Source organism: Ovis aries, chromosome 18 (genome assembly GCF_016772045.2).
Source record: "Ovis aries strain OAR_USU_Benz2616 breed Rambouillet chromosome 18, ARS-UI_Ramb_v3.0, whole genome shotgun sequence".
In the NCBI taxonomy this organism is placed as follows: Eukaryota; Metazoa; Chordata; class Mammalia; order Artiodactyla; family Bovidae; genus Ovis; species Ovis aries.
In genome coordinates, this window is record NC_056071.1 from 45,590,262 (window position 1) to 45,609,499 (window position 19,238).

Below are 19,238 nucleotides of genomic sequence, written 5' to 3' on the forward strand. Positions count from 1 at the left end.
CTTTGAAAATTTATAATATTTATATTAGAAGTTTCAAGATTCTCACCTCTTAATTTCAATGTCTCTGTCATTTCTGGGTCTTTTTCTGTTGATTTTTCTTCTGGTTATGTGTTACATACTCATGCTTCTTCATATAAGTAGTAACTTTTGATGAGGTGTTGAACACAGTGAATTTTCCATTGTCGAGTACTGGATTTTGTTGTTTTCCTTTAAAAAGATCTGGAGTTTGTTCTGTTAGGCAGTTAAGCTACTTGAAGATCAGCTTGATCTTTTAAAGTATTTATTTAAAGATTTTTTTAATGTCCAAAGAAGTTTTTATTCTAGGGCTAATATATGATCCATCTGAGGTTTGTAATGAGTGAGTGAAGTCGCTCAGTCGTGTCCAACTCTTTGCGACCCCATGGACTAGTAGCCTACCAGGCTCCTTCCTCCATGGGATTCTCCAGGCAAGAGTACTGGAGTGGGTTGCCATTTCTTCTCCAGGGGGTCTTCCTGACCCAGGGATTGAACCCAGGTCTCCCACATTCCAGGCAGACGCTTTAACCTCTAAGCCACCGGGGTGAGGTTTGTAATGAATGTACCATATATTCAGAATGTCTAATGGGAGATCTGATGATTCCTAGCATTGTTTGGAGGAAACCCACTCCAGTATTCTTGCCTGGAGAATCGCATGGACAGAGGAGCCTGGTAGGCTACAGTTCATGGGATTGCAAGAATTGGACACAGCTTAGCGCTATCTTTCCCTGGTGACTCAGACAGTAGAGAGTCTGCCTGCAGTGTGGGAGATCTGGGTTCGATCCCTGAGTTGGGGAGATCCCCTGGAGAAGGAAATGGCAACTCACTCCAGTATTCTTGCCTGTAAAATCCCATGGACAGAGGAGCCTGGCAGGCTAGTCCATGGGGTTGCAAAGAGTTGGACACGACTGAGTGAGCACTGTGTGAAGTCTGGGAATTATGATGTCATCTTTTTGGCAATTGCTTTTTCCCCCTGGCAGTTTTTCTCTGTTTGGCCTCATGGGTTTCACTATTTTACTGAGCAGATTGATATTCAGCCAAAGACTCAAGGATTCTGTTGCAGATTTCTGGAGCTGTTTAATCTGTGCAGCTCCCTCCTCCCCATATTGTGTCCTACGAATTCTACCCTCTTTGTCTTCCTTCTCTAATTTCTGTCTCTGCAACTCAGTGAGGTTCCTGGGCTCTGTGTGATTTCTCTCTCCTTATGTTGTGGTCTGAAAATTGTGTGAGGCAGAAATGTGGGGTGATTTAGTTCATAACGTTTTTTGTTTCCATTCTCTTAGCCATTATAGTCTTGCATTTCCTACTGTCCAGCCCTAAAAGAGTTGTCCTTATATTTTGTCCAGTTTTATAGTTATTTATGACAAGAGGGCAGACGTATAAGCCAGTAACCTCAGTTGCCTGTTTCTAATGAAGCAAAGGAAAGGTAGACAAGCAGCATTTTAAAGTACAAAGAATGTTCATATTTTGCTACTGACATTACTAAAAGTCCAGAGGAGAAAGGGGCCTTAAAGAGTCATGAATGTCCATTTTAAGGATGATAAAACTGAGGTAAAGGGAAACAAGATAACTTGCCTTGGGCAAGTTTGGGCAGAAGCTGGGTCTCTTCATTCCTGTTCATTGTTAGACATTGTGGTGTGCTGTTTCTTACCACTTCAGCTGAATTGAGGGTATATCATAGCAGTTAGCATTAGTAATGATGAAAATGACACTAGCAGTTCTACCCATTAACATTTAAAGTATATTTATATTCCTTCTTGTTCTTGGTTAGGTTAAATTTTACTTCCGATTTTAAATTTCTTGTGCAGCCATTTAAGAGCAGTGATTTATATTATCTGATTTATTATTACCTAATTGTTTTATTAAGCCTGATGATATATCTATAGAGGTCAGTAATTTAAAAAGTTTTAAAGTGAAATGATAGACAAAATATTTTTACTGTGTCTTTGGTTTTGTCTTCTCATTTACTGCATTTTACTGACTACATTTAATTGCATTGAATACTATGCCTCAGTGATCTTTAAAACTGACATTATTAACTTACATTACCAAATGTAAAATAGATAGCCAACGGGAATTTGCTGTATGTCTCAGGAAACTCAAACAAGGGCTCTGTATCAACCTAGAGGGGTGGGTGAGATGGGGAGGGAGATGGGAGGGAGTTTCAAAAGGGAGGGGCTATACCTATAGGTATACCTATGGTTGATTCATGTTGAGGTTTGACAGAAAACAACAAAATTCTGTAAAGCAATTATCCTTCAATTAAAAATAAATTTTAAAAATTGACATTCTTTTAATTGTTTTCTTTTCCTCCTTCAAGGATATTTCTTTAATGGGAAAAAGGTACTGGCAGCAATCACCTCAAATGCAAGCAGAGCAAGGACCACAGATAAGTATTAAGGAAACTCAAATGGTAATGTGTTTAATAAAAATCATCCTCACCTATTTTAAAGTAACAGTCTGCTTCTGTTGCTTTAATGTTTTATCTAGAGAGTTAAAAAAAATCTCTGATGTATTTTAGAGGCGTGTTTAACTATAAACACATCTAATCTAATGCCATGTGGAGAGTCTTGGCTACTTTGACTCACCATTTTTGACTGTCATAGATGTTCTCTGCTAAGGCTCAAAACTCTTCAGAAAGAAAAGATTTTTAACAGTTCTTCTGCTCTGAACACATTTATATCTAGAAAGTAGCTGGAGAAATTAAAAGTTTTTAGTTTTTAAGAAAGCATCCCCTAATTCTTTATTTAGGTGGAAGAATTGTGAAAAGCATCGACAAGGGGAGCATTTTATAGAGAAATACGGACACTTGGTGATAGAAGTTTGTTTCAGAAATAGAACTTTCTTTTCATCCATCACTGGCAAAATACTTATGGGACTCAAAGGAATCTGGAACATATTCCCTGTGAATGGGAAATGTCTCCCTGTGTGTAGAAACCCATATTTACATGAAATAAACAATGGCACGATGATTAGTCTTTTACAAAGGATTCATAAAATGATATCATTAGATAACAAGCTCCTTTAGTTCCTGAAAATATGATTCTGCATACATACAAATTCAGATCACAGTTATTTTTAGGATAATATATCATGTTTAGAAAATGTACTGAATCTTTTCACAAAAATCATGGATCTTATAACATTAGAGTTACTGTAAGAGGTTGACTCCTAGAGTTTGAGATGCTTCTGGGTTGAGATCATGCACTTTTCCCCTTTGTAGTCTGATCATGTGTCTCAATACCCAGCGTGCGTGGCACAATAGTAGGTGGATAAATCAATTCTGAAGCCTTACCACATATGCTATGGGCTTAAAACTGACATTTAGGGTAGCTGCCTCTGGGTGACACCATTTACAGGTAGATACCTGGAGAAGGAAATGGCAAGCCACTCCAGTACTCTTGCCTGGAGAATCCCATGGAGGGAGGTGCCTGGTGGGCTACAGTCCATGGGGTCACAAAGAGTTGGACATGACTGAGCGAATTCACTTCACTTCACTTCACTTCACTTCATCAGACCTGTAAGCTTGTAACAGGTATAGTAAACTGAAACTGCAAGATCACTTAGGTTCAGAAAATTAAAAATATTCATTCATAGAATAAACTTGACATAATACCATTCACTGAATATTCATATAAAGTAAGAGAAAATATTATTCCGTTTTGAAGGAAGCTGTGAAAAAGGCTAGTTTCAGATACCTCGCTTATACATCATCTTGATTGTTAAAAGAAAGGTTTAAATAAAAATATCAATTGTTTTGTAATTCTGTAGGAACCATACCCTCAGCTTTGATATTTATAAGCAATCTCTGGACCTTTCCTGGCCACGGGTTTTTTAAGAGGAAGCTTACCACTTGTTTAGATCTTTAAAGTTTTGTTTAGCTTTTATTATGTTTATCACTTCTTTATCTTTTAAGTTGATACCTAGCCGTGGTTAGGAAAAAAAAAAAAAAGCACTCCTCTATGGTACCTTTAATTCCTAACACAGTTTTGGGGTTCCTACTCTGGGTCAGAGAACAGAATTCTATCTATTCATTCTACCTATCCCTTAGACTTACTCTCAATATGGCCTTGGGCAGGTTACTTAACTTCATTATGCCCGTTTCTTCATCCATAAAGTGGGGTTGCGGACAGTTCTACTTCATGGAGTTGAGGTGAAGATTAAAATTTTATGAGATAATGCTGCCATGTGTTGACAGTTGTGATGGTTACTTAGATGAATATACTATAGGACGATATGCGCTACAGTAGAGCAGGTCACAGGGTAGTGATAAGATCAGTAATAGCTTTGTGGGTAGGTGAGGCAGAGTCCTGAGATGGTCACTTGCAGTTGGGGGATGACCATTGCCCTCTCAAGCTTTTCCTCTCCATTTTCTATTTTGGAGGGTGGCACCTTCATGTGTTCAGTCTCCCCAGCCAGATCCTGGGAATGTATGCTGAGAAAGCCAGGAGCAGAAAGAGTAAAAAGCAAGGGAGTGATGAACAGTTCCAAAAGTTATGGAATATAAAATGAATGAGTTTGGAGGTAGACATAATAAGCCCATAAGACATATTACCTTTGTGTATCTATCCTGCCATTTTATGGAGGGACTTTTTAAAACCTTTTCACCAGTGAGGAAGATGAGGTTAAAGAGGGTTAAATAATTTGACTGAGATTATACATCTGTTAATAGATCCAGGATTTGAATCAAGTCCTGTATAGATACAAAGCTCTTACTCTTTCTCCAGTACCACTGAGTAGCTTTGTAAAAACGTGAGCTCCAGATTAAAGTTACATTTCACAAAAGTACGTTTCTTTGTTTAGCTATCCTTTCTTGCATAATAAAGAAACTTAAAGAGTATTTGGTACTATTCGCCATCTTTACTCCTTATTTGGACGACAGAGGATGAGATGGTTGGATGGCATCACCGACTCAATGGGCATGAGTTTGAGCAGACTCCAGGAGTTGGTGGTGAACAGGGAGGCCTGGCCTGCTGCAGTCCATAGGGCCACAAAGAGTCAGACACGACTGAGCGACTGAACTGAATTGAACTTACTTATTATCAAATGAGTACGCCAGAGAGAAAAGGGATACAATTGTGTTTTCAAGTCATTCTATAAAATTCAGATTCTGTGTAAATCAAACTGGTTTTATCATCTGTTAATCTGAGGCAGTGCTCATAATCCCCAATAATCTTGGTTTAGAATTGGATAATACCCAAAATATGTCTATAGAGGTACTTTCTTTGAGGCTCAGTGAGATAGATATTAAGTAAGTGAGACGTTTTTAAGAAACGCAAAACAGGTGTAGGAATGATATTTTGTAAGAATTTTTCATGAGGGCTTGGCACGGAGCTGGGGGGTCTGTGTGGTCTTCTTGGGGCTGTGGGTGAGCCCTTCTCTGACAGACTGAAGTCACGCTTCTACAAGAGCATTTGGCTAGTAGGAATCTCATTGTTTAGGATGAAAGAACCTCAGATTGGGGAGAGGTTGGATATTTCAATGGGCTTGATTCTGTGTGAGTGTGGGGAAGAATCAGGGCAAGAGTAGAGTCTTATTATTTCCTTAGAGTTGTTGGATCATATGTGTCGGGTAGTAATATGTTTTGATACAAGGGCCAAGGAAAATAATTTGCCAAGCCTCACATTTTTCTTAAGTCCAGTGTGAGTTTCTCTTTCTCAGTCTTTCAGAGGAAGTTTATTATTTCTGCTTAATTTCAATCATGCATTTTTCATAATCAGTTTGTTGTCAGAGAGAAAACTGCATAACTTAAAACTTTGGAAGGACCAATTAAAAAAGCATGCTTTGTGCACTTATGTTTCCCAACAGAATGTGCTTGAGAAGCTTCCTGAAACTGTATCAAGTATTTTCCAGATTGAACAAGAGGATGTATTGGAATGGGGAACCTCAGAAGCAGAAAGCATATTATTTAAACCTCAGGAAACTTCGGAAGTTCAGTCAGCAAGTGAATCAAGTAAACCTCTGGAAGGCGCGCAGCCCATAGGTGATTCAAAAATAACCAAGCGGGTATCTTTAAAGGTAAAGCACTACTTACGTTGGAAATAAAGTTGTGAGAGTTGAGAACGTTTAAGTGTGAAGATATGGCCCAGCATGGGCCAAGGTTTGTGAGAGGGTTCGTCCTGAAAAATGGCTTTTCATGTGAAGTTGCTTGTCTGGGAAAAAAGGACTTCTGTTTTTTACAAACTTTTAGTCTCAAACCTAATTGCAGCTCTGGAGAGAGAAGAAAGATTTTTAAGGAATAAAGGAACCTTGGGGCTTTCAGAAACTGACCAAGTGTTGTCTTGTTACCATCTTGAGAGAGTCAAGGACTGTAGCCTGGGGATCAGGATTGGGTGAATTTTGTAACCTGTGTTCCATTTAGGTTTCTCCTACTCCCTGTGTCTTTTTCTACTGTGAGAATTTTATTTTATTTATAATTTTATTCTATTTTATTCATGCATAATTTTCATTATTTTACCACATTTGTATATTGCCTTATTATTATTTGCTTGGTATGTTTCCTTGAGTCATTTTTTGGTTTAAGTAAATGAGTTATTTAGGAATTTGAGTTTATTTAAGAATAGATAATTAATAATAAGCCTTGGACTTCCCAGGTGGTGCTCGTGGTGAAGAACCTGCCTGCCAGTGCAGGACACATAAAAGACGTGGGTTCTATCGCTGGGTCATGAAGACTCCCTGGAGAAGGAGATGGCAACCCGCTCCAGTATTCTTGCCTGGAGAATCCCATGGACAGAGGAGCCTGGCAGGCTACAGTCCATGGGGTTTCAAAGAGTTGGACATGGCTGAAATAACTTAGCACATTTAAGAATAGATATATTATTATTAAGATTTTTTTGAAAAGCCACTTTTTAATGAACCGCAGCATATTATCTTGATATTATCTCCTGCAGTCTTCTCTGATTCAGATGGATGCCCCTTCTTGGATAAACACTCCCTTTAGTCAGTCCCTCTCCTTCTGGGCTCCTCTGTCCCCACCAGCGACCATGATCCTGCTACTGTGCATCACGCAAATCAACTGGCCATTGCCAGTTCTTTAACCTTTGCCCCAAACACCCAACTCTGAAACCTTATAGTTTTCTGTGACCGTACTGTCTTCTTGCCTTTCACAAAATAATCAGTCTCCAAGGCCTAGATTCCTCCTAAACATAATTGCTTATAACCTTTTTCTTCTCTTTTCCAGTTGACCTTCTCTCTGGATTAGTACCGTTGCCTTTTGCCTTTTATTCATTTCTCAAGTCCTATTTTCTTAGGGTCATCTGGCATGATATTAGCATATGGATCTTCCTGCAATAATAGATAATAAGGAAATCCACAAGTAATAGGTGACCAGAGAAAATCTGCCACTGCTGTCAGGGGCAAGGGACTTAACTGCTATGATTGGTGACTGACGTTATCATACATCATGCTGTCTCCCTAAGCTCACACTGAGTATATGAAGTGAAGCCTGCCACGGCTGAGTGAGCCCTCTCAATGATAACTACCCTGTGTTAGGCTGATACCTTCTAGGTGTGGAGGCATCTTTAAAAATGATGATGTTTTGCCGAAAAAGTGTTCAGCTGGTGGTCACAGGTGATGTGTTTTACCCATTCTCCCAACTGAAAATTAGGACTTTGGAAATAAAATGTGGCATGAGGGGCAAATGGTTAATTAGTAAGTGTGTCAAAGAATGAAATGGATTTTTTGGACAATGATTTCACCACCATGACCTGTGAGGAATTTAAATCTTGCATTGAAAAAAGTCCCATAATGTTCATTCTTTTGATTTGTTGTGGCTGCTATTAAATGTCATGAAAAAATGTGCGAAATTATTTGTTTTTGGTAAAAACACTCATTTCCTAAGGTAGCTAGAGTTTACTGAGTGTTTATCATGTTCCGGCCACTTTGCTAAGTGTTTTACACGTTATCTTTTTTCTCCTAACAACAACCCTATTATAGGACTCTCAATTGAAAAAACTGAGTCGTGGAGAAGAGAAATAGCTTTCCCAGGTACAACCATATGGCTAAGTTGTAGAGGTAAGACTTGAGCTGAGGTGGTCTAATTCTGGAGCCTTCGCTCTTTGCCTCTTTGCGGTGCTGCCCATTCATAACAACAGTTAACAGGCACCTGGTGAAATACAAGAACATGAACTCATAGTGGTGAAAATGACCATGGCCAGAGTGTCCCTCACTGAACTGGGAGGCATGGTTTGATGAGAGAGACTCAGAGAGCAGATTTGGAGGGTTCTAACCTGAAACCAGAAGTGTTTCAAAAGGAGGAGAAGAGAATGTCTGATAAGACTTTGATGGTTTATTGTCATGGGACACATCAGAAAGGCCCAGAGAAAAGAGAGCTGGAAGTTTTCTGACTCATCCCACCAAATCTTCACCTCGTATTCCTTTTATTTGTGATAACATCTCAAGGTCAGTTAGTCTCCATGAACTTTACCCTGTTTGGACATCTGAGGCCATAAAGTTAGTCTCCAGCATCTCTGGGACAGGAATGAGGAACAGTGTATTCCAGCTAGCCAGGCCGGACTGGGGACACAAGGAAACCTCTTCTCCGTTGCTCAGAGAAGTAGCCTGGAGCTGTGATAAAGGAACAATGCAGGATTTGCACTGCTCAACTACAGGCCAGATGGTCTCATTCAGCCAAAAAAAAAAAAAAAAAAAAGGAGAGAATTTAATCAGTTCTTACTTTACTGACCATTTCTACCCTTAGAAGCTTATTAGTATAGAAAAGATTGAGGACTCTGATTTGAGCCATGACCAACAAAAAGAAATTAGATAATAATGACTCTGAAGAAATAACAGACAGAAGAACCTGTGAGAGGATCGTTGAACATTTTAGGAAGGAAAAGATAAAAAATTTATTTAAAAAAAAATATATATAGCTAACATGTATCTCAAAATTCTAAATAAAAGGAAGCTTCAGAGATGTGGCATACCCCAAATTCTCCCCAGTTTTTACGAAACAATTTTGAGTGGTCTATTGCATTCAGAGTTTTAAAAATACACAGAAAATGAAAGAAGAAATATCCATAGATAAACATAAAAGTGGCATGTGGCTATAACAATTATATCAGGAGGGCTAAGATCCAAAATGGGTTGAGGCCTATGAATAATGCAAAGAATAAGAAAGTATTTTTTTTTTTTTTTTGGTGTTAGTTTTGGAGCAAAGAGAGAAAAAAGGAAGGATAACCTTGTCATTACGGATGAATAGAGTGATGACAACAGATGACGGAGCAGTCTTAATTTATTTTTGGGAAAAGGTTGAGGTTTTAAATAAACAGAGCTATGTCAAATAGAAAGGGAAGCTGATAAAATTGTACTTTACTTCTCTTAAATCTGACAAGGAGAATGATCCTTAGTTTAGAAAGAAGAAAGAATTAATAAAAGAAACTTGAAGCCCAAGATTGGTAGAAAGATTTTAAGAGTTAACTTGGATATCTGATCCTGTTGGCTCAGAGAGATGGGTTTAAGCCTGCTGTGCCTCTGTCAGCAGCAGCTTTGAGGAGCTGTTGTTGTGGGAGAGGTGCTAGGAACCTGGAAACAGGCAACTCAAATCCTGAGCTTTTTTTTTTTTTTTTAAGGATAAGAGTTATGGTTTCTGCAGTGTATGCACTGATCTTGGATAAAGATCTGAAATGATTAAATGAATCATTAAAAGAATTGTGTTTGAACCCTTATAAAAAGGAGCCAGTATGTGTTCCCTAAAGGCAAGCCATGGAAGAACAACCTTATTATTATTACTATTATTTTTTGAGAATTACTAGACTGAACAGAAGAAAAGTGTCATTCCTGGGGGTCAACACAAGAGTACCATGGGGAAGAGCCCAGCACATCAGAAAGCTCAATAAACATTAGTTATTGTTACTATCCTTTGGATTTCAACAATCTATTTAGCCTCCTGATGACAGTTTTGAAGACAGGACAACAACTTGGTGAACTGCCAAGTGGACTTATAAGTAGTTATGTGAAGGAGGCACAATTAGTCACGGAAGTCCCTAGCGGACTGTCATAGGGTTGTGTCTAATTCAGCATATTTTTTAATAATTTGGGTGAGACTATGGAAGACTTACTGATTAGATTTGCAGATAATGTCCAAAATGTGACTGATAATATTTGCTGGCTCAGATGCAATTTAGTTGGGATAAATATATGTATGATTCTTTCCCCGACTCCACAAACTAAGTGTGTAGCTGTGGGATGGCATGACTTAGAGCGAATGTGGAAAAGGTTTCAGGGTTTTAAGTTATGGTTCAGTTTTGTGATAGGAAGATATGTACAATCATAATTTGCATTGATTGACAATTACCCTAAAAGAAGATCATCTTTCTCCTGGTGGATCTGATCACGTGCGTGTGCTGTGCTAAGTCACTTCAGCTGTGTCTCTGGACTGTAGCCCTCCAGGCTCCCCTGCCCATAGAATTCTCCAGGGGTTCTCTGGAGTGGCTTGCTATGCCCTCCTCCAGGGCACCTTTCCAACCCAGAAATTGAACCCACGTCTCTTAAGTCTCCTGCATTGGCAGGTGGTTCTTTACTACTAGTGCCACCTGGAAAGCCCTCAGATTTGATCACATCACACCTCAAATACTGTGTTCGGACCTGGGAGTCCAACCCCAGGAGAGATACTGACAAATTGGAGACCATTTGGAAGAAGTACTCAGGATGACAAAGAAGAATATTTCAAAAAAATATCATGTGAGGTAGAGTCGGAGGGACTGGGGATGCTTATTGCGGCGGGGTGGTGGTGGTGGTGAGGGGGTGGGAGGTGGGAAAGCAGGCCCAGGAAGTCAACTGTGTTCAAATATTTGTCTGTCACATGGAAGAGAGCCAGATTGTGCCTGTATGATCCCGAGGATTGAATTGAGACTGGTAGATGAAAGTTGTAGGCACAATAATAATAATAAACAAAAATTCTAACACCTGGAAGAATTTCAAAGATGACTCCGAGTCCTCTGTTGCCGATCATGTTCGAATCAGGATGGATGGCCTTTGGTGGAGACGCTGTAGAGGAAATTCAGATATGAACTTGATGTGAGATAGAATACCCCATCCTCTGAGTTTTCCCCATTCATCATCATTTCCCTCCCCATTTTCAAGTCAGGACGGATGGCCTTTAGTGGAGACACTATAGAGGAAGTTCAGACATGAACTTGGTGGTGAGATGGAATACCCTGTACTCTGAATTTCCCTTATTCATTATCATTTTCTTACCCAAGACATTGCAATAGCCCTCTCCTTATGACTGCAGCGAGCCCAGACCCTCTACCTGATTTATAAGGACCTCTCTTTACCTGGCCTCCTTCTACTTATTCAGTCATTCTCTGCTTTCCTCAAGGAAAGCTTCCCTGCTTTCTTCCTGAAATCTAGTCTCCAAAAAGTACAGAGCAACCCACAGAGAAAAGTATCTTCAAATGAGCTGCTGCCATGAATTCTGCAGATTTCCTAAGGAATCTAGGGAAACGACATTGCTAATATCTATAGTGATTATTACTCAGCCATTGAAAAGAATTCATTTGAATCAGTTCTGATGAGATGGATGAAACTGGAGCCGATTATACAGAGTGAAGTAAGCCAGAAAGAAAAACACCAATACAGTATACTAACACATATATATGGAATTTAGGAAGATGGCAATGACGACCCTGTATGCAAGACAGGAAAAAAGACACAGATGTGTATAACGGACTTTTGGACTCAGAGGGAGAGGGAGAGGGTGGGATGATTTGGGAGAATGGGAATTCTAACATGTATACTATCATGTAAGAATTGAATCGCCAGTCTATGTCTGACGCAGGGTGCAGCATGCTTGGGGCTGGTGCATGGGGATGACCCAGAGAGATGTTGTGGAGAGGGAGGTGGGAGGGGGTTCATGTTTGGGAACGCATGTAAGAATTAAAGATTTTTAAATTTAAAAAATAAAAAAACTAAAAAAAAAATAAAATTAAAAATAAATAAATAAATAATAAAAAACAAAAAAAATAAAATGCATTATAAAAGTTAAAAAAAAAAACATAACTATATTATAATTTTTAAAAAAAGGCAATTATTTAAGAGACAGAAATGCATTTGACTTTTCCCAGGTAGTCGAAACAGGAAATAGTATAACTATAAGAAGTATAACTTGGTAAACATTGCTCAAAATAGTTCTATAAAGCATTAAAGTTCATTTTGGCTTGTGCTTTCAAGCACCAGTCATGACCAACTTTGGGGCTGAAGGTAAGTTTTATTAAAAATACTAATCAAGAAGAGTAGATTTATGAAGGGAAAAATCTTATATTTTTTCTTTAATAGTTTTAAGGCAACAAATAGACTATTATAAATAATTATGGCACTAATATTTTCATTACTGTGAAGGTATAAAATTACGTGTTATAAAATTTAGGAAAAAATTTAGAGGAAAATATCAACACCTCCTTTAGGATTTATATTCTAAAATATACATAGAAATTAGGAGTTGAAAAATAACATGGAACATCAGATATGAGAGAAAGATCTAACTTTCCTTAACAGCATACTGTATGTTTTTTCCAAGGTGAATTCATCAGAATTGTTGCAAATCAAAGGAAAAGAAGTTAAGCGAAGGCGAAAAAGTAAATTTGGAGTTACACCGCAGAGACCAAAAAAGATTTCAAAACCTAAGTGTGGTCAAAAACTACCTAAAAAAAAGTAACTTCCTTAGCTATACAAATTTTATTGTCAGAAGAGAAATTATTCAGTAGTACTGATACGTGAAACTGTGTTTGTAAAGGAAGATTAAATGTTTTAGAAATTCACGTATGAGATCCAACTTAAACCTTCTCACAGGAAGAGTTGGTGGCAGCTGGTACAGTAGGATATATATATATTGTAGTCCACGCTTCTTTCTACTTTTTTTTTTTTTCGATCAGTGTACTTAGTAATGACAAAGGAACAGCTAGAATAAAAATAACTCTTTGAGAGACAAAAAAGAATTTAATGTTAACGTGTAAGATTTGATATTTTTGGTCACTGAAGTGCCTAATTTGGATTAACTGCTCATTATATTGGTTAATTTTATTATGATAAAAGACAACCCCCCACTGTCTATAGGACAGTTGATTTGGAAATTTATTTATTTATTTGTTTTTAGTTCTACCAGTTGATTGCTACCAACCTCATGCACACATGCTCAGTCATGTAACTGCAGGGACTGCAGCCCGCCAGGTTCCTCTGTCCATGGACTTTTCCAGGCAAGAATACTGGAGTGGGTTGCCATTTCCTTCTCGATTTGGAAATTCAGATGGCCTTACTTTTCTCTACCATAATTTTATATTTCATTCCCACCTCTCACATACTTTCAGTAGGGTTTCTTATTACACAGGGGTGCAAGCACAATTTTGAATAATAGTGTGTAAATGCAATTTAGGTTTATGGTTTATCTTTTGCCAGTCATCTTGATGAAACTTATTTTCTCCTTATTTTTCCACTAGGTTTTTATGGGTTGGTTTGTTCTAGGTTCTTCTTCATTTAACTCTTTATGGGGGGCTTAAAGAAGCTTTAATTATTAGCTTTTGTTGTTGCTTAGGGCACTGAAAGGTGTGCAGGACATGGAAGACAACCTTTTTATGGCCGGCCTAAACTTTGTAAATGGATAATACTCACAATTTAGTAGCTGAGAGTAGACTCACAGGAAAAGAATTCCAAAGTTTATGAAAGAGTCAAATTGGCATTTAAGTGACCCTGTACATGCCATTGCTTATCTGCATTGCTTTAAGCTCATTTAGTTAGCAAGATTATGTATTAAAACAAATAGTGACAGCAGACAACAAGTATTTTACCTTCAATAAATAGTTACTGTCAGATTATCAATGAAGCAGAAACTTCTTGATTTTTTTTCCCTAAAAAACCTTGCATTTAGTGCATTAGGCAAAGTAGTGTGGCCACACACAGAGGCAGAGTCTTTTCTTTTTTATGTCTTAGTGTTTCAAAGAATGACAAATAGTCCTGTTAAAGGAGAGTGTGCTGTAAAAACACACAGCCTTTCTTGAGCATGCCAAAAATATTTGTAGATCTTTTTGATATATATATATAGTACTCTGTTAATTCATTAAAACTGAAATTAAAAACCTCCATTATAAAGAACTAAGAACGTGATGCAGAGGAATAAAAATCTGATATTTAAAAAGTTTATATGAATAGAAGAGAATTTTGGAAAATCTTTTATTCACTGGTCTTTTTTCCTTAATCAGTTTTTCACCTAACTTTTCTCACCAATGACTAGCTTCCCAATTGAACTGTTTTCTTAGGAATTCAGCCATCTCTTGAAAACATGTTTTTTTAGCTCAATAACCAAGGAGATTCACTTGCAGATCTATATTATTAAAAACATGAAGGGAACATAGGAATTCAGATTGGTTCTGATGCTTTTTTAAGTAAAAAAAAAAAATCTGTAATCTCAAGAATATTTCACTAGCCAAGACCTGTCCCAGATAGAATGAAGATGTAGGTGAGTGTGATGTCAGAACCCACCTTTTTCTCTTTTTCCCAGTCCTTTCTTAGGAACCCTGAGTTTCTTAGGGATCCTCGGCTTCCTGGAGACCCATTTTCACTCCCTGAGTTATATTTTATTGTCCCAGGCATTTCCAAACGCTTTAGATTTACCTCTCTTTTCCTCTGCCACTTAAACATGCACACATTTCATATCCTGTTTTTGTTGGGCTGTATACTGTTTTGGAAATGACATAAACTACTCTCTATCAGTGATTCAATAATGTACATGTGATGCCTAGCAATGGGTTAGCTGTTGTGCAGTGCAAATTAGTAACATCAGTAAACATAAGTGAGCATTTCTGGAGAGTTCCAGAGACCAAGAAGTGTTACTGTTATCAATTTTTTTATAAGGTAGGGGTTAAGAATTTTTGCTTTAGTTTTGCAGAAGACCTTCAGAGAGGCCAGTAGTAGCGTTTCCAAGTGTTAGAACTAGGCTTCTGATGCAGGCCCAGCTAACTATTTATACTATGCTACTATCCAGACTCATGGAATGGTCAGTGGATAGATCTGCATTAACCCATTACATAAAGGGTCAGATTGGGTGGGACAGGAATAGGGCAATGTATGAAAAGAGATATTTGTAAGAAGGAAAAAGAAAGTAAAGTTTGCAGAGAAATTTGTCCTTGAAGTATTATTTGAAGGATATTTGAAAAAGTGAAAGTGTTGGTCACTCAGTCATGTCCAGCTCTTTGCAACCTCTTGGACTGTAGCCCATCAGCCTCCTCTGTCCATGGGACTCTCCAGGCAAGAATATTGGAGTGGGTAGCAATTCCCTTCTCCAGAGGATCTTCCTGACCTAGGGATTGAACCTGGGTCTCCCACATTGCAGGCAGATTCTTCACATGTCTGAGACACCAGGAAAGCAGATAAAAAGTTAGGAAATATATCTATAACTCAAAGGACTGAGAGGTCTTTCTGGCCCTATGAATTGTCCTGGAGACAGCATCTGCCATATGAGATGGCACATATGTTCTAAATGCTTTCATTTCTTTCTTTCTTAAAGCAACTTTACTCAGGATGCACTAATGTTGTAATTCTCATCTTAACGAATGTTGTTATTCTCACCTTACTGAAGGTATAATGAAATTAATTGATTTGCTTATTGCCAAGTGATAACGTTAAACAGGATTTGAACAGAGGCATTCTTAACCACTATGCTGAAAGTAGGGCCAGATGCCAGGAGCCTTGAAACTTGAGAGAGGAAATTGTTGCATGCAGCAAGCAACAAAAAACCCATTGTATTGGGGAGAGGAGTATTTAAAGATCCATGTGCTAGAATTTTGCAGGATCTTTGGAAGGAGGTGGAATAGCAAATGGCAACCCACTCCAATATTCTTGCCTGGAAAACTCCGTGGACAGAGGAACTTGGTGGGCCACAGTCTGTGGGGTCCCAGAGAATCAGATATGACTGGGCAACTGAGTACACACGCAAGCATGCATGGAAGCGGGAGGAGACAGAGGGTGCAGTGCTGAATCCAAGTGGCAGACTTTGCTCTGCAGGGGAGGTGGTAAGGGCTTGGGCTGGAGTGTGGTGGAAGTAAGGGGGAGAAGGAGCACACGGGAAGAGCTCTGTCCAAGGGAGACGCTCAGTTTTTCATTGGCTGAGCAGGTGAAGGGCAGAGACAAAGAAGGCTCCAGTGCTTTGTATGCTGAAGATGAGGAATCTCAGTGAGATAGTGATAGCAGAGATGGGGCTTGGGAACTCAACACAGAGGGAAGAGTTGAAACACTGAATATGATTTTTCCAGTGCAGAAAGAGTAGTTCAACTTTGGAAGCCATACCCAGTTCAGAAGATGGTGAAAGAAAAGCCTGTGACTAAGTCAAGTTGTAATGAATTTGAAAGGTAGATGGCGAGCTGGGATGGTGCAGGCTTAACAGAGCTCAGAGAGAAAGAAGGGCCATCAGTATTGCCAGCTGTGGCTTGGAGGTCCGTAATTTAAAGATTTAAAGTTCATTTGACTTGATGAGAAGGCCATCGTTTGGGTAATGTAAGAGTATAACGTTAGTAGGAGGTGGGGATGGAGTAGTACTGGCTAATGACCATTTCCTCCTCAGAGGTCATTAATAGGCATTAATAGGAAAGAAATTTGACTCATAGTTAGCAACACTTTTTTTAGATCCAGTGACCACTGACTAATTTCGTGACCTATCCAAAGCAAGCCTGCTCCAAAAGAAGGCTAATAATAATACCTCCTACATAGTTTCATTATAGAAGTTAGAGATGATGTGTATAGATTGCCTGGTACAAAGTCTGGTACGTAATAGGTGGTCAAAAAGGATTTGTTGATTGAATGGCACGGCAAGTGAGAGTGGGTATTAAGACATTAGATCTTCGTGGCCTCTTTTCTGTTTTGGAAAGGCAGGAGAGAAGCAAGTTCTATTAACTGCATAGTGGGAAAGAAGATGCTTTGTTAACTTAGAGAGACCCAGATTTCCACCGATGCTAGTTAATGGATAATGTACTTTTGTTGAACTTCTTCAGCGATGTAAGCATTTGAGCAGAGTAGCAATGAAGTAATGTATGATGGCTAAAGGTTATGGTGTCACTGAGTGAGTTGCAGAGTTCAGGAGAAAAGAGATTTGGGTGGGAGTGGGATAATAATGAGTTAGCTTTTAGACCTATTGATTCTGAGATACTTATAGAAAATACAGGTTGAGATCTTCGGCAGGCAGTTGGATATATATGACTAAAGATCTGGTCAGTGGCCTGAGGTTGTAATAATAAATTTTTTATGAACCACTGTAATAGTTTTAAATGTGATTTCCCATGTGTAGACGTCTTTTGTAGAGCCTGAACTAAACTGACAGTATAAATATATTTTGTATCTAAAAAAGCTGAAAATGATAAAAAAAAAAAAAGAGGCCTACTTTCTTATCTCTGTGGCAGAATTCCAGACTACTCCACTTGGACCCTTCACAACCTGTGCACCACCATCCCAGCCAAAGAGCTGCCCGTTGACTTGCGTGTGGCCTCTCGAGTGTATCATACAGCCGACAAGAAAGGTCACAATACTGTGCTTGGAGTATTCGGAACCTCTTTGTTAGATGATCGCTATACAGACGAAGAGCAAAGAGATAGGTGAGAATTCCACTGTTCATTTTGTCTTAAACTAGATTTAAAAGAATTTAGCCAAAGAATTTCTGCCTTTGAGGCTTAGATTCTGAAGACCTGCTTCTGTTCTTGGGCACTAGAAAGGAACAGTTGAGTTTTGGCCCTTTCTGTCCCTTCCCCATATGTACACAGTCTAAGTCAGTGTCTTCATCTCCTGGTACTGACATGAATCAGAAGGCAAATCTCGTTTAATGGTTTATAGTTCCCAAAAAGTGTCACATGCATGGACTCATTTGTTCTCTGTAACAACTCGATGGAGTACAGATGTAGAAATGGAAGCTCATAAGAACCAAGCAACTTTGCCTGGCTTATACAACTAAGAACATCACAGATTTGAGAGCTGAAGGCGGTGTTTAGATTTCCTCATCATTGGGCATTCTTGGGTCCAGGGATCATGTACAAAAGTCATATCTACTGGAACCTTTTCCATTTCTCCTCATGTCTCAGTTTCCTTTGGAATATGAGTATTCTTTTATGGTGAGTATATAACTTATAGCATCCTCAAATGGGAAAAGAAAAGGGAAGGGGGCTAACATTTACTTAACATGAACTATATTCCTTGTACTATGCTCTGTGCTTTGCATTTTTCCTGTTTAAATCTTCAATCATAAGAAGTCATAATTTCCATTTAATTCATGAAGAAACTTAGGCTTTATAATATCAGGTAACTTACCTCTAAATAGTGATTAGAATCCAGATTTGTTTAACCTAATTTTTCTCAAAAATGTTTTTCCATTGTCACCCCCTTAAGAAGGCTTTTTAAACTTCTCCCCACCCTAATTTCCCCTCTGCATTAAATTATAATGCTCTAGATATATTGTATATCTGTCTATGGTACTGTGTGTATATCTGTACCTTATACATAGAAAGAGTAAACTTTTATCATCCCCTGCCCTCCTCAGCCACTAATTTTCACTCCCTTGAAGGTGATATCACCTGCATACAGAGAATGCATACTCTAAAGTTTCTTGTCTTTCAAAACAGCTGGTAGGAATCCTGAAAGATCTGTAATGCATTTTTTTGCATTAATTTTTTTATTGGAGGATAATTGCTTTACAGTTTTTTGATGGTCTCTGCTGTACATCAACATGAATCAGTCATAATTACAAGTATATCTCCTCCCTGTTGAGCCTCCTCTGCCACCCACTCCATCCCTCTAGGTTGTCACAGAGCGGCAGGCTGGGTACTCTGTATGTTTTAAAAATACTAAAATATTAACTATTAAGTTAAATTTAAATAGATATGTTCTTAGTGTTATATTTTACCCAGTCTAGATATGAAGATCATATTTTAAAAGATCACTTTTAATTTTACTATTAAAAAAATTATTGGTGACTTACTCTCACGTGTTTTATTCTGACCCAGTTTCCTCAAACTTTACTTGTAGTCAAGATTGTAACACTTTACTGCCTTCTTTTAAGATTTAAAGTCGGGGAGGGAGGTGGGAGGGGGTTCATGTTTGGGGTCGCATGTACACCCGTGGTGGATTCATGTCAATGTATGGCAAAACCAGTACAGTATTGTAAAGTAAAATAAAGTAAAAATAAAAATTAAAAAAAAAAAAAAGATTTAAAGTCATCTGATTTCCCTGCGTTTAGTAACCACAGTGCCATTCAA

General features: G+C 38.4%; 1 protein-coding gene across 1 annotated transcript in view; it reads left to right on the forward strand.

Annotated features, from left to right (window-relative positions):
• The window catches only part of TTC6 (tetratricopeptide repeat domain 6), a 244,409-nt gene that overhangs the window by 82,329 nt on the left and 142,842 nt on the right, over nt 1-19,238 (forward strand). Inside the window, exons 3-6 of the mRNA XM_060401450.1 lie at nt 2,336-2,428; nt 5,824-6,033; nt 12,533-12,666; nt 17,397-17,588. Of these exons, the coding sequence (XP_060257433.1) occupies nt 2,336-2,428; nt 5,824-6,033; nt 12,533-12,666; nt 17,397-17,588 (629 nt within the window). The remainder of the gene's footprint in view (nt 1-2,335; nt 2,429-5,823; nt 6,034-12,532; nt 12,667-17,396; nt 17,589-19,238) is intronic.